A 20,207-nucleotide genomic window follows, 5' to 3' on the forward strand; every position below is an offset into this window, starting at 1 on the left:
AGACAGAGACAGCTGAGAGACAGAGACAGCTGAGAGACGGAGACACACTGAGACATTGCTGACTACTTCATAGTAATTCAAAGGACTGTGAATCGGTGTGAGGACAACCATGTGGTCCTAAATGTGAATGAGACAGAGGAGACAGTGTTTGACTGATGGTGGATGTGACTTTTTGCTGCAACACGGGTAAAGAGTCCAAGACCTTAAGCTCCGCCCACAATTGTGACGTAACGCTGAGCGCATCTGTTTCCTATGGACTGTGCCCTTAAAGGGGAGGACAACACGTCCTGGTTGGTTGAAATATAAAAGAAACAGCCTTAATGTGAGATATTATATGAAGGTTTCGCAGCCTGAAGAAACCTCAGGAGGAGGGCACACCGAGTTCCCTTTAAAGCAGCCCGGACCTCCCCTTTAACACACCTCCTCCGCCATGTCTCCTCCTGTGTCGGCTCAACACAACAGCTCCAAACATCCTCCGTGTGCCTCTTCGTCCGCCGCGTCACCAGCCCGAGCCTGTCCTCCTGCCATGCCCCGGGTCACCACGCTGCTGCCCGCCCTGCTGTTCGTCCTACTGCCCGGCCTCAACCAGGGCTATTTCCCCGAGGAGCGCTGGAGCCCCGAATCTCCGCTCCTCGCTCCACGGGTCCTCATCGCGCTGGTCTGCCGCAACTCTGCGCACTCTCTCCCGCTGTTCCTGGGAGCCATCGAGCGCCTCAACTACCCGAAGGAGCGCATCGCGCTATGGTGAGTGTCACCGGGATCCAACACTTCAACACAGGCTGAATTTACCCAGAGAAGTGAACATCAGGCTGCATGCTTTCATATGATCATAATTCATCATTTAAAGTCCGCTGTGCTCAAATTCTAAGAGGAAAACTATGTGTGCGTCTGCGCTTGCGCACGACTTCCGTCCAGGTGTTAGAAGAAGGTCGCGCGTTATTCCCATCGTTATCATAACAAACCCGCAATGCATTGTGTGAAATTAAACCGTCATGGCCGCAGGGCACCAGGACATGTTACCCCTCCCTCCCCCCTCAGTGTCTCCCCCATGTTACCCCTCCCTCCCCCTCAGTGTCTCCCCCATGTTACCCCTCCCTCTCTCAGTGTCTCCCCCATGTTACCCCTCCCTCCCTCTCTCAGTGTCTCCCTCATGTTACCCCTCCCTGCCCCCTCAGTGTCTCCCTCATGTTGCCCCTCCCTCCCTCTCTCAGTGTCTCCCCCATGTTACCCCTCCCTGCCCCCTCAGTGTCTCCCTCATGTTGCCCCTCCCTCCCTCTCTCAGTGTCTCCCTCATGTTGCCCCTCCCTCCCTCTCTCAGTGTCTCCCCCATGTTACCCCTCCCTCCCCCCTCAGTGTCTCCCCCATGTTACCCCTCCCTCCCCCCCAGTGTCTCCCTCATGTTACCCCTCCCTCTCTCAGTGTCTCCCCCATGTTACCCCTCCCTCCCTCTCTCAGTGTCTCCCCCATGTTACCCCTCCCTCCCTCTCTCAGTGTCTCCCCCATGTTGCCCCTCCCTCTCTCATTGTCTCCCCCATGTTGCCCCCCCTCTCTCAGTGTCTCCCTCATGTTGCCCCCCCTCTCTCAGTGTCTCCCTCATGTTGCCCCTCCCTCCCTCAGTGTCTCCCCCATGTTGCCCCCCCCCTCTCTCAGTGTCTCCCCTATGTTGCCCCTCCCTCCCTCTCTCAGTGTCTCCCTCATGTTGCCCCTCCCTCTCTCAGTGTCTCCCTCATGTTGCCCCTCCCTCTCTCAGTGTCTCCCTCATGTTACCCCTCCCTCCCTCTCTCAGTGTCTCCCCCATGTTACCCCTCCCTCCCTCTCTCAGTGTCTCCCCCATGTTGTCCCTCCCTCTCTCAGTGTCTCCCCCATGTTACCCCTCCCTCCCTCTCTCAGTGTCTCCCTCATGTTGCCCCTCCCTCTCTCAGTGTCTCCCTCATGTTACCCCTCCCTCCCTCTCTCAGTGTCTCCCTCATGTTGCCCCTCCCTCCCTCTCTCAGTGTCTCCCTCATGTTGCCCCTCCCTCCCCCCTCAGTGTCTCCCCCATGTTACCCCTCCCTCCCCCCCCTCAGTGTCTCCCTCATGTTGCCCCCCTCCCTCCCTCAGTGTCTCCCTCATGTTACCCCTCCCTCCCTCCTCAGTGTCTCCCCATGTTACCCCTCCTTCCCTCTCTCAGTGTCTCCCCCATGTTACCCCTCCCTCCCTCTCTCAGTGTCTCCCCCATGTTGCCCCCCCTCTCTCAGTGTCTCCCCCATATTACCCCTCCCTCCCTCTCTCAGTGTCTCCCTCATGTTGCCCCTCCCTCTCTCAGTGTCTCCCTGATGTTACCCCTCCCTCCCTCTCTCAGTGTCTCCCCCATGTTACCCCTCCCTCCCTCTCTCAGTGTCTCCCCCATGTTGCCCCTCCCTCTCTCAGTGTCTCCCTCATGTTGCCCCTCCCTCTCTCAGTGTCTCCCTCATGTTGCCCCTCCCTCTCTCAGTGTCTCCCTCATGTTGCCCCCCCCTCTCTCAGTGTCTCCCTCATGTTGCCCCCCCTCTCTCAGTGTCTCCCCCATGTTACCCCTCCCTCCCTCTCTCAGTGTCTCCCTCATGTTGCCCCCCCTCTCTCAGTGTCTCCCTCATGTTGCCCCCCCTCTCTCAGTGTCTCCCCCATGTTACCCCTCCCTCCCTCTCTCAGTGTCTCCCTCATGTTACCCCTCCCTCTCTCAGTGTCTCCCCTATGTTACCCCTCCCTCCCTCTCTCAGTGTCTCCCTCATGTTGCCCCCCCTCCCTCAGTGTCTCCCCCATGTTGCCCCCCCCCTCTCTCAGTGTCTCCCCCATGTTGCCCCTCCCTCTCTCAGTGTCTCCCCTATGTTGCCCCTCCCTCCCTCTCTCAGTGTCTCCCTCATGTTGCCCCCCCTCTCTCAGTGTCTCCCTCATGTTGCCCCCCCTCTCTCAGTGTCTCCCTCATGTTGCCCCTCCCTCTCTCAGTGTCTCCCTCATGTTGCCCCTCCCTCTCTCAGTGTCTCCCTCATGTTACCCCTCCCTCCCTCTCTCAGTGTCTCCCCCATGTTACCCCTCCCTCCCTCTCTCAGTGTCTCCCCCATGTTGTCCCTCCCTCTCTCAGTGTCTCCCCCATGTTACCCCTCCCTCCCTCTCTCAGTGTCTCCCTCATGTTGCCCCTCCCTCTCTCAGTGTCTCCCTCATGTTACCCCTCCCTCCCTCTCTCAGTGTCTCCCCCATGTTACCCCTCCCTCCCTCTCTCAGTGTCTCCCTCATGTTGCCCCTCCCTCCCTCTCTCAGTGTCTCCCCCATGTTACCCCTCCCTCCCCCCTCAGTGTCTCCCCCATGTTACCCCTCCCTCCCCCCCCTCAGTGTCTCCCTCATGTTGCCCCCCTCCCTCCCTCAGTGTCTCCCTCATGTTACCCCTCCCTCCCCCCTCAGTGTCTCCCCATGTTACCCCTCCCTCCCTCTCTCAGTGTCTCCCCCATGTTACCCCTCCCTCCCTCTCTCAGTGTCTCCCCCATGTTGCCCCCCCTCTCTCAGTGTCTCCCCCATATTACCCCTCCCTCCCTCTCTCAGTGTCTCCCTCATGTTGCCCCTCCCTCTCTCAGTGTCTCCCTCATGTTACCCCTCCCTCCCTCTCTCAGTGTCTCCCCCATGTTACCCCTCCCTCCCTCTCTCAGTGTCTCCCCCATGTTGCCCCTCCCTCTCTCAGTGTCTCCCTCATGTTGCCCCTCCCTCTCTCAGTGTCTCCCTCATGTTGCCCCTCCCTCTCTCAGTGTCTCCCTCATGTTGCCCCCCCTCTCTCAGTGTCTCCCTCATGTTGCCCCCCCTCTCTCAGTGTCTCCCCCATGTTACCCCTCCCTCCCTCTCTCAGTGTCTCCCTCATGTTGCCCCCCCCTCTCTCAGTGTCTCCCTCATGTTGCCCCCCCTCTCTCAGTGTCTCCCCCCATGTTACCCCTCCCTCCCTCTCTCAGTGTCTCCCTCATGTTACCCCCTCCCTCTCTCAGTGTCTCCCCTATGTTACCCCTCCCTCCCTCTCTCAGTGTCTCCCTCATGTTGCCCCCCCTCTCTCAGTGTCTCCCTCATGTTGCCCCCCCTCTCTCAGTGTCTCCCCCATGTTACCCCTCCCTCCCTCTCTCAGTGTCTCCCCTATGTTACCCCTCCCTCCCTCTCTCAGTGTCTCCCTCATGTTACCCCTCCCTCTCTCAGTGTCTCCCCTATGTTGCCCCTCCCTCTCTCAGTGTCTCCCTCATGTTGCCCCCCCTTGCTCAGTGTCTCCCTCATGTTGCCCCTCCCTCCCTCTCTCAGTGTCTCCCTCATGTTGCCCCCCTCTCTCAGTGTCTCCCTCATGTTGCCCCTCCCTCTCTCAGTGTCTCCCCCATGTTGCCCCCCCCTCCCTCAGTGTCTCCCTCATATTGCCCCCCCTCCCTCAGTGTCTCCCCCATGTTGCCCCTCCCTCCCTCAGTGTCTCCCTCATATTGCCCCCCCTCCCTCAGTGTCTCCCTCATGTTGCCCCCCCTCTCTCAGTGTCTCCCTTATGTTGCCCCTCCCTCCCTCAGTGTCTCCCCCATGTTACCCCTCCCTCTCTCAGTGTCTCCCCCATGTTGCCCCTCCCTCTCTCAGTGTCTCCCTCATGTTGTCCCTCCCTCCCTCTCTCAGTGTCTCCCTCATGTTACCCCTCCCTCTCTCAGTGTCTCCCCCATGTTGCCCCTCCCTCTCTCAGTGTCTCCCTCATGTTGCCCCCCCTTGCTCAGTTGTCTCCCTCATGTTGCCCCTCCCTCCCTCTCTCAGTGTCTCCCTCATGTTGCCCCCCCTCTCTCAGTGTCTCCCTCATGTTGCCCCCTCCCTCTCTCAGTGTCTCCCTCATGTTACCCCTCCCTCTCTCAGTGTCTCCCCTATGTTGCCCCCCCCTCTCTCAGTGTCTCCCTCATGTTACCCCTCCCTCTCTCAGTGTCTCCCCTATGTTGCCCCTCCCTCTCTCAGTGTCTCCCTCATGTTGCCCCCCCTCCCTCAGTGTCTCCCTCATGTTGCCCCCCCTCTCTCAGTGTCTCCCTTATGTTGCCCCTCCCTCCCTCAGTGTCTCCCTCATGTTGCCCCTCCCTCTCTCAGTGTCTCCCCCATGTTGCCCCTCCCTCTCTCAGTGTCTCCCCCATATTGCCCCTCCCTCCCTCTCTCAGTGTCTCCCTCACGTTGTCCCTCCCCTCCCTCCCTCAGTGTCTCCCTCATGTTGCCCCTCCCTCTCTCAGTGTCTCCCCCATGTTGCCCCTCCCTCTCTCAGTGTCTCCCCCATATTGCCCCTCTCTCCCTCTCTCAGTGCCTCCCTCATGTTGTCCCTCCCTCTCTCAGTGTCTCCCTCATGTTGTCCCTCCCTCTCTCAGTGTCTCCCTCATGTTACCCCTCCCTCTCTCAGTGTCTCCCTCATGTTGTCCCTCCCTCCCTCTCTCAGTGTCTCCCTCATGTTGCCCCCCCTCTCTCAGTGTCTCCCTCATGTTGTCCCTCCCTCCCTCTCTCAGTGTCTCCCTCATGTTACCCCCTCCCTCTCTCAGTGTCTCCCTCATGTTACCCCTCCCTCTCTCAGTGTCTCCCCTATGTTGCCCCTCCCTCTCTCAGTGTCTCCCTCGTGTTGCCCCCCCTTGCTCAGTGTCTCCCTCATGTTGCCCCTCCCTCCCTCTCTCAGTGTCTCCCTCATGTTGCCCCCCCTCTCTCAGTGTCTCCCTCATGTTGCCCCCCCTCTCTCAGTGTCTCCCTCATGTTACCCCCCCCTCTCTCAGTGTCTCCCTCATGTTGCCCCCCCTCTCTCAGTGTCTCCCTTATGTTGCCCCTCCCCCCCTCAGTGTCTCCCTTCATGAGTTTAGCTCGTCTGCTCACTGTCTCTGCTGCTGGATTAGCTCCGCCCCCTCCCCAGAAGTTTCCAGATGCTTCTTCTTCCTCTCCTGACTTTGATCCTGTGCCAGTGGCCCTGTTGTATAAGACTAGGTTGGGGGGGGGACTATGATCCCATTGAACAATGATTGTGAAGTGAATGAAAGTGTGGTTCGTGACGGGGGGGGGGGGGGGGGGGACGACCTGCAGCAGGCTTCAGAGTGCAGCACACGGGTGAACATGCTGTCGGCCCGTGTGACGCTGCCTGCTCTAAAAGATGGTGGGGGGTCAGAGGGGCCAGATCCTGCTCTGACCCCTCTGAGGATCTGAGCTTTAGATTTGACTGTTCAAACACAGATCCAGATCCGGTCTGCCACCTGCAGCAGGAACCAACTAAACGTCTGCTGTGTCTCTTCTGGCCACAGGGTGGCGACAGATCACAACATCGATAACACCACCGCCGTCCTGAGAGAGTGGCTCATCAAAGTGCAGAACGACTATCACTACGTGGAGTGGAGGCCTGACGAGGAGCCCAGGTGTGTGTGTGTGTGTGTGTGTGTGTGTGTGTGTGTGTGTGTGTGGGGGGGGGGGGGACCAACAAGACTGAGACTGTAGGTACCAGCAGGTCTGATAACTGCAGACTCTACCTCCTGTAGGACATTTAGAGACTGTAGGTACCAGCAGGTCTGATAACTGCAGACTCTACCTCCTGTAGGACATTTAGAGACTGTAGGTACCAGCAGGTCTGATAACTGCAGACTCTACCTCCTGTAGGACATTTAGAGACTGTAGGTACCAGCAGGTCTGATAACTGCAGACTCTACCTCCTGTAGGACATTTAGAGACTGTAGGTACCAGCAGGTCTGATAACTGCAGACTCTACCTCCTGTAGGACATTTAGAGACTGTAGGTACCAGCAGGTCTGATAACTGCAGACTCTACCTCCTGTAGTTTAGAGACTGTAGGTACCAGCAGGTCTGATAACTGCAGACTCTACCTCCTGTAGTTTAGAGACTGTAGGTACCAGCAGGTCTGATAACTGCAGACTCTACCACCTGTAGTTTAGAGACTGTATGTACCAGCAGGTCTGATAACTGCAGACTCTACCTCCTGTAGTTTAGAGACTGTAGGTACCAGCAGGTCTGATAACTGCAGACTCTACCACCTGTAGTTTAGAGACTGTAGGTACCAGCAGGTCTGATAACTGCAGACTCTACCTCCTGTAGGACATTTAGAGACTGTAGGTACCAGCAGGTCTGATAACTGCAGACTCTACCTCCTGTAGTTTAGAGACTGTAGGTACCAGCAGGTCTGATAACTGCAGACTCTACCTCCTGTAGTTTAGAGACTGTAGGTACCAGCAGGTCTGATAACTGCAGACTCTACCTCCTGTAGTTTAGAGACTGTAGGTACCAGCAGGTCTGATAACTGCAGACTCTACCTCCTGTAGGACATTTAGAGACTGTAGGTACCAGCAGGTCTGATAACTGCAGACTCTACCTCCTGTAGGACATTTAGAGACTGTAGGTACCAGCAGGTCTGATAACTGCAGACTCTACCTCCTGTAGGACATTTAGAGACTGTAGGTACCAGCAGGTCTGATAACTGCAGACTCTACCTCCTGTAGGACATTTAGAGACTGTAGGTACCAGCAGGTCTGATAACTGCAGACTCTACCTCCTGTAGTTTAGAGACTGTAGGTACCAGCAGGTCTGATAACTGCAGACTCTACCTCCTGTAGTTTAGAGACTGTAGGTACCAGCAGGTCTGATAACTGCAGACTCTACCACCTGTAGTTTAGAGACTGTAGGTACCAGCAGGTCTGATAACTGCAGACTCTACCTCCTGTAGGACATTTAGAGACTGTAGGTACCAGCAGGTCTGATAACTGCAGACTCTACCTCCTGTAGTTTAGAGACTGTAGGTACCAGCAGGTCTGATAACTGCAGACTCTACCTCCTGTAGTTTAGAGACTGTAGGTACCAGCAGGTCTGATAACTGCAGACTCTACCTCCTGTAGTTTAGAGACTGTAGGTACCAGCAGGTCTGATAACTGCAGACTCTACCTCCTGTAGGACATTTAGGGACTGTAGGTACCAGCAGGTCTGATAACTGCAGACTCTACCTCCTGTAGGACATTTAGAGACTGTAGGTACCAGCAGGTCTGATAACTGCAGACTCTACCTCCTGTAGTTTAGAGACTGTAGGTACCAGCAGGTCTGATAACTGCAGACTCTACCTCCTGTAGTTTAGAGACTGTAAGTACCAGCAGGTCTGATAACTGCAGACTCTACCTCCTGTAGTTTAGAGACTGTAGGTACCAGCAGGTCTGATAACTGCAGACTCTACCTCCTGTAGGACATTTAGAGACTGTAGGTACCAGCAGGTCTGATAACTGCAGACTCTACCTCCTGTAGTTTAGAGACTGTAGGTACCAGCAGGTCTGATAACTGCAGACTCTACCTCCTGTAGTTTAGAGACTGTAGGTACCAGCAGGTCTGATAACTGCAGACTCTACCTCCTGTAGTTTAGAGACTGTAGGTACCAGCAGGTCTGATAACTGCAGACTCTACCTCCTGTAGGACATTTAGAGACTGTAGGTACCAGCAGGTCTGATAACTGCAGACTCTACCTCCTGTAGGACATTTAGAGACTGTAGGTACCAGCAGGTCTGATAACTGCAGACTCTACCACCTGTAGTTTAGAGACTGTAGGTACCAGCAGGTCTGATAACTGCAGACTCTACCTCCTGTAGTTTAGAGACTGTAGGTACCAGCAGGTCTGATAACTGCAGACTCTACCTCCTGTAGGACATTTAGAGACTGTAGGTACCAGCAGGTCTGATAACTGCAGACTCTACCTCCTGTAGTTTAGAGACTGTAGGTACCAGCAGGTCTGATAACTGCAGACTCTACCTCCTGTAGGACATTTAGAGACTGTAGGTACCAGCAGGTCTGATAACTGCAGACTCTACCTCCTGTAGTTTAGAGACTGTAGGTACCAGCAGGTCTGATAACTGCAGACTCTACCTCCTGTAGTATTATATAAATATATAAATTCTTGTTTCAGTCTGTGTGTGTGTGAACTGACATGTTTGTGTGTCTCAGTACCTTTGAAGATGAGGCGGGGCCTAAGCACTGGAACAACCTACGTTATGAGCATGTGATGAAGCTCCGGCAGGCAGCGCTGGAAACCGCCCGTGAGGTCTGGGCCGACTACTTCCTGGTAAGTTATCGCATCAGAAGACAGACCACACACTGTCTGCACGCCACCTCTACAGACTGTCTGCACGCCACCTCTACAGACTGTCTGCACGCCACCTCTACAGACTGTCTGCACGCCACCTCTACAGACTGTCTGCACGCCACCTCTACAGACTGTCTGCACGCCACCTCTACAGACTGTCTGCACGCCACCTCTACAGACTGTCTGCACGCCATCTCTACAGACTGTCTGCACGCCACCTCTACAGACTGTCTGCACGCCACCTCTACAGACTGTCTGCACGCCACCTCTACAGACTGTCTGCACGCCACCTCTACAGACTGTCTGCACGCCACCTCTACAGACTGTCTGCACGCCATCTCTACAGACTGTCTGCACGCCACCTCTACAGACTGTCAGCACGCCATCTCTACAGACCGTCTGCACGCCACCTCTACAGACTGTCTGCACGCCACCTCTACAGACCGTCTGCACGCCACCTCTACAGACTGTCTGCACGCCACCTCTACAGACTGTCTGCACGCCACCTCTACCGTCTCTACAGACTGTCTGCACGCCACCTCTACAGACTGTCTGCACGCCACCTCTACAGACTGTCTGCACGCCACCTCTACCGTCTCTACAGACTGTCTGCACGCCACCTCTACCGTCTCTACAGACTGTCTGCACGCCACCTCTACAGACTGTCTGCACGCCACCTCTACAGACTGTCTGCACGCCACCTCTACCGTCTCTACAGACTGTCTGCACGCCACCTCTACCGTCTCTACAGACTGTCTGCACGCCACCTCTACCGTCTCAACAGACTGTCTGCACGCCACCTCTACCGTCTCTACAGACTGTCTGCACGCCACCTCTACAGACTGTCTGCACGCCACCTCTACAGACTGTCTGCACGCCACCTCTACAGACTGTCTGCACGCCACCTCTACAGACTGTCTGCACGCCACCTCTACAGACTGTCTGCACGCCATCTCTACAGACTGTCTGCACGCCACCTCTACAGACTGTCTGCACGCCACCTCTACAGACTGTCTGCACGCCACCTCTACCGTCTCTACAGACTGTCTGCACGCCACCTCTACAGACTGTCTGCACGCCACCTCTACAGACTGTCTGCACGCCACCTCTACCGTCTCTACAGACTGTCTGCACGCCACCTCTACCGTCTCTACAGACTGTCTGCACGCCACCTCTACCGTCTCTACAGACTGTCTGCACGCCACCTCTACCGTCTCTACAGACTGTCTGCACGCTGTGCTCTAATGGACCTGCTTCCTGTTCTCCAGGATGTTCTTCTGCACTCTTTAGGTCACATTCAGTTTCTGATTCAAAGACACTTGTCGTCATTGTAGCCTTGTATAGCGGGCTCTGGTGAACAGGAAGTGGCTCTGGTGAACAGGAAGTGGCTCTGGTGAACAGGAAGTGGCTCTGGTGAACAGGAAGTGACTCTGGTTGAACAGGAAGTGGCTCTGGTGAACAGGAAGTGACTCTGGTTGAACAGGAAGTGGCTCTGGTGAACAGGAAGTGACTCTGGTTGAACAGGAAGTGACTCTGGTGAACAGGAAGGGGCTCTGGTGAACAGGAAGGGGCTCTGGTTGAGCAGGAAGTGGCTCTGGTGAACAGGAAGTGGCTCTGGTGAACAGGAAGTGGCTCTGGTGAACAGGAAGGGGCTCTGGTGAACAGGAAGGGGCTCTGGTTGAACAGGAAGTGGCTCTGGTGAACAGGAAGGGGCTCTGGTGAACAGGAAGGGGCTCTGGTGAACAGGAAGGGGCTCTGGTTGAACAGGAAGTGGCTCTGGTGAACAGGAAGTGGCTCTGGTGAACAGGAAGTGGCTCTGGTTGAACAGGAAGGGGCTCTGGTGAACAGGAAGGGGCTCTGGTGAACAGGAAGTGTTGGTAACCCATCTCGTTGGTTTGTAGGTGGCTGACTGCGACAACCTGCTGACCAATCAGGATGTGTTGTGGAAACTGATGAGAGAGAATAAAACCATCGTGGCGCCCATGCTGGAGTCTAGAGCAGCGTACTCCAACTTCTGGTGCGGCATGACATCACAGGTACCTGAGGTGTTTGGACACGTTCACACCTGTAAGTCCCACAGGTGAAGTTAGTTTCTGATCACACTCTCCGCAGGGTTACTACAAGCGCACACCGGCCTACATGCCCATCCGTAAACTGGAGCGCCGTGGCTGTTTCGCCGTCCCGATGGTCCACTCCACCTACCTGTTGGACCTTCAGAAAGAGGCTTCCCGTCAGCTGGCGTTTTATCCGCCGCACCAAGAGTACAGCTGGGCGCTGGATGATGTCATCGTCTTTGCTTACTCAGCTCGCAGGGCCGGTGAGATGAAGGCGGCGAGAGCAGTCTTTCTGTTTTTTGATTTCCGTGGCGCATTAGTAATGTTTGACTCCTCCCCCTTTATGTCCTCAGACGTGCAGATGTATGTATGCAACAAGGAAACATACGGGTATTTCCCCGTCCCCGTGCGTTCCCACGCTTCCCTGCAGGACGAGGCGGAGAGCTTCCTGCACACTCAGCTGGAGATCATGGGTAGGTCAGGACCCGAGTCCTTAAAGAGCCCCTCCTCCTGGGGGTCTTTGAGCGATCCTGAACCACATGAGTGAACACTTCCTGTCTTCTGTCCCCCCACAGTGAGGAATCCTCCGATGGAGCCGTCCAGCTTCCTGTCTCTTCCTCCCAAGCAGCCCGACAAGATGGGCTTTGATGAGGTGCGTCACTCGGATCACACGACTGCATTAAACATGCAAACACAACATCTCAGCAGGTGTGTGTGTGTGTGTGTGTGTGTGTGTGTGTGTGTGTGTGTGTGTGTGTGTGTGTGTGTGTGTGTACCCAGGTGTTCATGATCAACCTGGTGCGGAGGAGTGACCGGCGTGAGCGGATGCTGAGAGCGCTGTACGAGCTGGAGATCAGCTGTCAGCTCGTTGCTGCTGTGGATGGCAAGTACGTTTCTCGTCTTTCCCCGTGTGTGTGTGTGTGTGTGTGTGTGTGTGTGTGTGTGTGTGTGTGTGTGTGTGTGTGTGTGAGAGAGTGAGTGTCTCTGTCTCTGTCTGTCTCTCTCACTCTCTCTCTCTCTCTCTCTCTCTCTCTCTCTCTCTCTCACTCTCTCTCTCTCTGTCAGAGCTCTGAATAAGACTGATGTGGAGTCTTTGGGGATCAAGATGCTGCCGGGTTACAAAGATCCTTATCATGGCCGACCTCTCACTAAGGGTGAACTGGGCTGTTTCCTGTCTCATTATAACATCTGGAAGGAGGTGAGAAGTTCAGACGGGCGTCTGGGTAACAAGGGTTCGATCCTGACCTTGCATTGGTAATCTACAGAAGCTCCAACGTGTGTGTGTGTGTGTGCAGATAGCACATCGAGGTGTGCAGACCTCCCTCGTCATCGAAGATGACCTCCGGTTCGAGGTGTTCTTCAGACGGCGTGTGCAGGCGCTGCTGCAGGAGGTGACCACACACGAGCTGGACTGGGATCTCATGTGAGTGACAGATGAGAGGATGATGGGTCCATCGGGCGCTGAGCGGCTGCACAGCAGACTGCGAAGGGTTAATGAAATGAGTTTTGTGCTGTGGCGATGTCGGTGAGTGGCGGGCTCGTACAAGCAGAGCACTCTGCGGAGAGCGCCGGCGCGCTCAGGTGCATCTCGGGGAGGAGCAGCCGATCGCTGAGCTTCACATTCAGATGACGGCTGACCCGTTTAGGATTGAAGTCTATTTTTAAGACGCTTTGTTTCAAACTTAAACTGATGTCTCTCTCTGCAGCTGGACCATCAGTGTTTCCATAGCAACAGTGGCCATGGCTCACATGGTTTAAGGTAGAGATTTTCATCAGGACTCAAGAAAGACAAAAATCAAAGCATGACTGTTACTGTCGACCTGCAAAGTTCTACTTGATGAAGGTAGATCAAAAATCCGCTTCACATTTACTCACTAAACGTCTTTTTCATCTCCGTGGTTTTTTTCTTTCAACAGTTTCTTGTAGTTGGAATTCAGAGTGACGTCCTGCTTGTTTGTGATGAACTGAGACTGGACCAGCCTGTTGTTACTGACCTGTCGGCTCACAGCTGGCAGTTCAGCATTTTCAGCATATAGCATCCGAGGCTCCTCAATGCCCCATCTGTCTCCCTGACCAATCAAAATCAAGAATGGGCGGGACTTCAGACAGTATCTTTGTAAACACACAAACAATGTGACTGGTCTTTTGGAGGGAACAGTTAGCAGGTGACGAGCTGCTGTTAGGACATGACCCTTCATGATTTATTGGTGAGATTTTGAGTTCAAGCAAATATAAGACATAGAGAGCTAAAAGGCAGCTAACAGAGATGACCGAGGGAAGTGTGAGTGAACCTATCAGCGCTCAGGAACAACAATAGAAAGAAACCTATCAGCGCTCAGGAACAACAATAGACAGAAACCTATCAGCGCTCAGGAACAACAATAGAAAGAAACCTATCAGCGCTCAGGAACAACAATAGAAAGAAACCTATCAGCGCTCAGGAACAACAATAGACAGAAACCTATCAGCGCTCAGGAACAACAATAGAAAGAAACCTATCAGCGCTCAGGAACAACAATAGACAGAAAGCCCTCTGATTTCAGTCCGACACCATGGGCTCATTCTGTTTCTGGACTGTTGATCCTGAGGATATTAAGTATCTGTCTTATCTGACATACAGCTACATTGGAAGGAAGCGGATGCAGGTGGACCACCCGGAGACGTCTGTCCCAAAAATCCACAATCTGGTGGAGGCGGATTACTCCTACTGGACTCTTGGCTACATGTTGTCACTACAGGGAGCAAAGAAACTTCTGAGAGCCCAACCTCTGACGAAGATGCTTCCTGTTGATGAGTTCCTCCCCGTCATGTACAACAAACATCCAATGTGAGTGTCTCTGTCCTTATAGCCTCTGTCCTTGTTGTCTCTGTCCTAATAGCCTCTATCCTTGTTGTCTCTGTCCTTGTTGCCTCTGACCGTATAGCCTCTGTCCTTGTTGTCTCTGTCCTTGTTGCCTCTGACCGTATAGCCTCTGTCCTTGTTGTCTCTGTCCTTGTAGCCTCTGTCCTTGTAGCCTCTGTCCTTGTTGTCTCTGTCCTTGTTGCCTCTGACCGTATAGCCTCTGTCCTTGTTGTCTCTGTCCTTATAGCCTCTGTCCTTGTAGCCTCTGTCCTTGATGCCTCTGACCTTGTTGCCTCTGACCGTATAGCCTCTGTCCTTGTTGTCTCTGTCCTTATAGCCTCTGTCCTTGTTGTCTCTGTCCTTGTAGCCTCTGTCCTTGATGCCTCTGGCCTTGTTGCCTCTGACCGTATAGCCTCTGTCCTTGTTGTCTCTGTCCTTATAGCCTCTGTCCTTGTTGTCTCTGTCCTAATAGCCTCTGTCCTTGTTGTCTCTGTCCTTATAGCCTCTGTCCTTGTTGTCTCTGTCCTAATAGCCTCTGTCCTTGTTGTCTCTGACCTTGTTGTCTCTCACCTTATAGCCTCTGTCCTTGTTGCCTCTGACCGAATAGCCTCTGTCCTTGTTGTCTCTGTCCTTGTTGTCTCTGTCCTAATAGCCTCTGTCCTTGTTGTCTCTGAACTTGTTGTCTCTCACCTTATAGCCTCTGTCCTTGTTGCCTCTGACCGAATAGCCTCTGTCCTTGTTGTCTCTGTCCTTATAGCCTCTGTCCTTGTTGTCTCTGTCCTTATAGCCTCTGTCCTTGTTGTCTCTGTCCTTGTTTTCTCTGACCTTATAGCCTCTGTCCTTATAGCCTCTGACCTTATAGCCTGTCCTTGTTGTCTCTGACCTTGTTGTCTCTGTCCTTGTTGTCTCTGTCCTAATAGCCTCTGTCCTTGTTGCCTCTGACCGAATAGCCTCTGTCCTTGTTGTCTCTGTCCTTGTTGTCTCTGTCCTTGTTGCCTCTGACCTTATAGCCTCTGTCCTTGTTGTCTGTACTTGTTGTCTCTCACCTTATAGCCTCTGTCCTTATAGCCTCTGTCCTTATTGCCTCTGTCCTTATTGCCTCTGTCCTTGTTGCCTCTGACTTAATAGCCTCTGTCCTTGTTGTCTCTGTCCTTGTTGCCTCTGACCTTATAGCCTCTGTCCTTGTTGTCTGTCCTTGTTGTCTCTCACCTTTTTGCCTCTGTCCTTTTTGCCTCTGTCCTAATAGCCTCTGTCCTTTTTGCCTCTGTCCTTGTTGCCTCTGTCCTTTTTGCCTCTGACCTTATAGCCTCTGTCCTTGTTGTCTCTGACCTTATAGCCTCTGTCCTTGTTGTCTCTGACCTTATAGCCTCTGTCCTTGTTGCTTCTGACCTTATAGCCTCTGTCCTTGTTGCCTCTGACCTTATAGCCTCTGTCCTTGTGGTCTCTGTCCTTGTTGTCTATGTCCTTGTTGTCTCTTTCCGTGTTGTCTCTGTCCTTGTAGTCTTTGTCCTTGTTGTCTCTGTCCTTGTAGTCTCTGCCCTTGTAGTCTTTGTCCTTGTTGTCTCTGTCCTTGTAGTCTCTGCCCTTGTAGTCTTTGTCCTTGTTGTCTCTGTCCTTGTAGTCTCTGTCCTTGATGTCTCTGACCTTATAGCCTCTGTCCTTGTTGTCTGTACTTGTTGTCTCTCACCTTATAGCCTCTGTCCTTATAGCCTCTGTCCTTGTGGTCTCTGTCCTTGTTGTCTCTGTCCTAATAGCCTCTGTCCTTATAGCCTCTGTCCTTGTTGCCTCTGACCTTATAGCCTCTGTCCTTGTTGTCTCTGTCCTTTTTGTTTCTGTCCTTGTTGCCTCTGACCTTATAGCCTCTGTCTTTGTTGTCTCTGACCTTATAGCCTCTGTCCTTGTTGCCTCTGACCGAATAGCCTCTGTCCTTGTTGTCTCTGTCCTTGTTGCCTCTGACCTTATAGCCTCTGTCCTTGTTGTCTGTACTTGTTGTCTCTCACCTTATAGCCTCTGTCCTTATAGCCTCTGTCCTTGTTGCCTCTGACCTTATAGCCTCTGTCCTTGTTGTCTCTGTCCTTTTTGTTTCTGTCCTTGTTGTTTCTGACCTTATAGCCTCTGTCCTTATTGCCTCTGTCCTTGTTGCCTCTGACTTAATAGCCTCTGTCCTTGTTGTCTCTGTCCTTGTTGCCTCTGACCTTATAGCCTCTGTCCTTGTTGTCTGTCCTTGTTGTCTCTCACCTTTTTGCCTCTGTCCTTTTTGCCTCTGTCCTAATAGCCTCTGACCTTATAGCCTCTGTCCTTGTTGTCTCTGACCTTATAGCCTCTGTCCTTGTTGTCTCTGACCTTATAGCCTCTGTCCTTGTTGTCTCTGTCCTAATAGCCTCTGTCCTTGTTGCCTCTGACCTTATGGTCTCTGTCCTTGTTGTCTCTGTCCTAATAGCCTCTGTCCTTGTTGCCTCTGACCGAATAGCCTCTGTCCTTGTTGTCTCTGTCCTTGTTGCCTCTGACCTTATAGCCTCTGTCCTTGTTGTCTGTACTTGTTGTCTCTCACCTTATAGCCTCTGTCCTTATAGCCTCTGTCCTTATTGCCTCTGTCCTTATTGCCTCTGTCCTTGTTGCCTCTGACTTAATAGCCTCTGTCCTTGTTGTCTCTGTCCTTGTTGCCTCTGACCTTATAGCCTCTGTCCTTGTTGTCTGTCCTTGTTGTCTCTCACCTTTTTGCCTCTGTCCTTTTTGCCTCTGTCCTAATAGCCTCTGTCCTTTTTGCCTCTGTCCTTGTTGTCTCTGACCTTATAGCCTCTGTCCTTCTTGTCTCTGACCTTATAGCCTCTGTCCTTGTTGTCTCTGACCTTATAGCCTCTGTCCTTGTTGCTTCTGACCTAATAGCCTCTGTCCTTGTGGTCTCTGTCCTTGTTGTCTATGTCCTTGTTGTCTCTTTCCGTGTTGTCTCTGTCCTTGTAGTCTTTGTCCTTGTTGTCTCTGTCCTTGTAGTCTCTGCCCTTGTAGTCTTTGTCCTTGTTGTCTCTGTCCTTGTTGTCTCTGCCCTTGTAGCCTCTGTCCTTGTAGTCTCTGTCCTTGATGTCTCTGTCCTTGTAGTCTCTGTCCTTGTTGTGTCAGTCCTTGTAGTCTCTGCCCTTGTAGCCTCTGTCCTTGTAGCGTCTGTCCTTGTAGTCTCTGTCCTTGTAGCCTCTGTCCTTGTGGTCTCTGTCCTTGTTGTCTATGTCCTTGTAGTCTCTGCCCTTGTAGTCTTTGTCCTTGTTGTCTCTGCCCTTGTAGCCTCTGTCCTTGTAGTCTCTGTCCTTGTAGCGTCTGTCCTTGTAGTCTCTGTCCTTGTTGTCTATGTCCTTGTAGTCTCTGCCCTTGTAGTCTTTGTCCTTGTTGTCTCTGCCCTTGTAGCCTCTGTCCTTGTAGTCTCTGTCCTTGTAGCCTCTGTCCTTGTGGTCTCTGTCCTTGTTGTCTATGTCCTTGTAGTCTCTGCCCTTGTAGTCTTTGTCCTTGTTGTCTCTGCCCTTGTAGCCTCTGTCCTTGTAGTCTCTGTCCTTGTAGCGTCTGTCCTTGTAGTCTCTGTCCTTGTTGTCTATGTCCTTGTAGTCTCTGCCCTTGTAGTCTTTGTCCTTGTTGTCTCTGCCCTTGTAGCCTCTGTCCTTGTAGTCTCTGTCCTTGTAGCCTCTGTCCTTGTGGTCTCTGTCCTTGTTGTCTATGTCCTTGTAGTCTCTGCCCTTGTAGTCTTTGTCCTTGTTGTCTCTGCCCTTGTAGCCTCTGTCCTTGTAGTCTCTGTCCTTGATGTCTCTGTCCTTGTTGTGTCAGTCCTTGTAGTCTCTGCCCTTGTAGCCTCTGTCCTTGTAGCCTCTGTCCTTGTAGTCTCTGTCCTTGTAGTCTCTGTCCTTGTAGTTTTTGTCCTTGTTGTCTCTCGCCATCGTAACACTAAATCTGATCCCTGCTCCTGTCCCTCTTCAGCTCAGACTACATGAACCACTTTGAGAGACGGGACCTTCGTGCCTTCTCTGCCGAGCCACTTCTTGTGTATCCGACCCATTATACAGGAGACCCAGGCTACGTCAGTGACACTGAAACCTCGGTGGTCTGGGACAACGAGACCGTCATGACTGACTGGGACCGAGCCAAGTCAAGGAAAACTCAGGAGCAAGGGCAGCTGAGTTTTGAGGCCCAAAACTCTGACGTGCTTCAGTCTGAACTGGAGAACTGGAGCGCACGAGACGAGCTGTGACCACAAGTTGGGGACAAGAGGAGAACACAGCTGTTAAAATAGGAGGAGCGGAGGAGACGGAGAGAGTCTAGAAGGAGAGTTTCTCTCTGGTTTGACCCTCCTCTGCAGAGACAAGGTCATGCGTAGCGTTAACGCCTCAGCTAACAGCTAGCAGCTTGTTTAATTTATTGCATTGTGTCGATCCGTTGACCTTGGCCTGCTCCAGTCGTCCGACAGTTTCATATTTAAGGTATTATTGTGTCCAGATTTACTAAAACGTGCAGGTCCAGGGAGATAAAGAGACCATTGCTGAAGTTTTTCTATGTACAGTGTTTGATGGAAAAAGTTTTTACAACTTTCTTCTATCCAACATTTCTCCCAAATTCCAAACAAAAATCCCTTTCAGTCTTTCTTCTTGCTGAAAAGTACGATGAAACAAAGTAAAGGATGTGTGTGGTTTTTTCTTGAATCCATTTTGCTGGTTAAGGTGTCTGATCGACCATGACAGCTGATACCGCTCCTGTTCTTTTTCAACTACACAATGTTTTAACTATGAAAGAGTTCAGTACCAAGTTTACCAACCATTCAAGTAATGACACCGAAAGCTGAACTACACTTTTTCACACTGAGACGTCAACTGACAGCAACATAAGGAGGAATAAAGGTCTAACACTGATTGATGAACTTTTCCTCCTACCTTTAAAACATTAATCTTCTGTTGTTGAAAAGTGAATCATGACAATATTGGATTTGGAAGTTTGGAGAAATTTTTCATTTAAAAAAAAAAAGTAGAAAAGCAGAAACATAGTTCTAGAGGCAGAATGTGTGACTCTTCAGTCCAGTAGATATAACCCTTGAGCTTCAATCACCTGTGTCCTGCATTGTAGTTTTAGCATGCTAATGCTAGCGCTCTATAGTTAGCTCGTAGCTTCACTCACCTGTGTCCTGCACTGTAATGTTAGCGCTCTTTAGTTAGCTCGCAGCTCCAATCACCTGTGTCCTGCACTGTAGTGTTAGCTTGCACAGAATGATGTAAAAACTCTTCATCCAAATGATCAGTGAGTATATTCTTCTTCTTGACTAAAACAGCTTTCATACACAAGGACTCACACACACATTTACACAGAGAGAGACTGGAGTTATGATTATTGATGTGTTTGCAGCCTGAACTCAACCAAATGACTTGACCAACTCACAATTTCACTCGCTAAATGGATGCTATTAATTTTGATTAATTAATTGGAAAGCCCTGAGTTAGTTAGATATTTTGTTTTAATCAAGTTCCACACTATTTTATGTTAACTTGAATCTTTAATGAGTTGTGAAGACGTCAGATGATCCAGAAGAACAACATCCATAAATCCATGTAATAAATCATGTCCTCACATTCAGCATTCGCTCTGTATAGGACCAAGATGGACGCCTCTCTTCTTTTTCTCTGGTGTTAACCTGAAACACCATCATGTCTTTATCTGAAAGTTACTCCTGCTTTATTTAAGAATGTTTAAAAGGTTGATAACTTTTTCTCTCTCATGAATGTATCCATGTTTTCTTTTATCTTCTGATTTCTGATTAATGTCACAGATTTCTTTTTTTATATACTATCAGAAAATGTAACCAGTTTTTTTGTGTGTAACCAAAGACAAATAAACCTTATTTATAATGAAAGACTTTGTTGACTTGTCAACATGTATACATATCTCCAGTCGAAACGTAGACTGGTATCTCGTCCACATGTAGACTGGTATCTTGTCCCCACGTAGGCAGGTATCTTAACTACAACCAGACATGAATCCAGTCCACACGTAGACTGGTATCTCTCGTCCACACATTGACTGGTATCTCGTCCACATGTAGACTGGTAGCTCGTCCACACATTGACTGGTATCTCTCGTCCACATGTAGACTGGTATCTCATCCACACATAGACTGGTATCTTGTCCACACATTGACTGGTATCTCTCGTCCACATGTAGACTGGTATCTCTCGTCCACACATTGACTGGTATCTCGTCCA

At 51.8% G+C, this 20,207-nt stretch overlaps 1 protein-coding gene across 1 annotated transcript; it reads left to right on the plus strand.

The window, feature by feature from the left end:
* The first annotated feature begins 367 nt into the window (after positions 1 to 367).
* On the plus strand, positions 368 to 19,858 carry LOC306820594 (procollagen galactosyltransferase 1-like). The gene is made up of 12 exons (XM_079338473.1): positions 368 to 744; positions 6,267 to 6,377; positions 8,949 to 9,066; positions 10,989 to 11,123; positions 11,200 to 11,404; positions 11,495 to 11,614; positions 11,717 to 11,793; positions 11,922 to 12,028; positions 12,207 to 12,339; positions 12,437 to 12,564; positions 13,762 to 13,968; positions 17,941 to 19,858. The coding sequence occupies exons 1-12, from the start codon at positions 431 to 433 to the stop codon at positions 18,209 to 18,211; spliced, it is 1,926 nt and encodes a 641-aa protein (XP_079194599.1). The 5' UTR covers positions 368 to 430; the 3' UTR covers positions 18,212 to 19,858.
* Positions 19,859 to 20,207: the final 349 nt, after the last annotated feature.

The sequence above is a fragment of the Symphodus melops genome, assembly GCF_947650265.1.
Source record: "Symphodus melops genome assembly, chromosome: 2".
NCBI classification, from domain to species: Eukaryota; Metazoa; Chordata; class Actinopteri; order Labriformes; family Labridae; genus Symphodus; species Symphodus melops.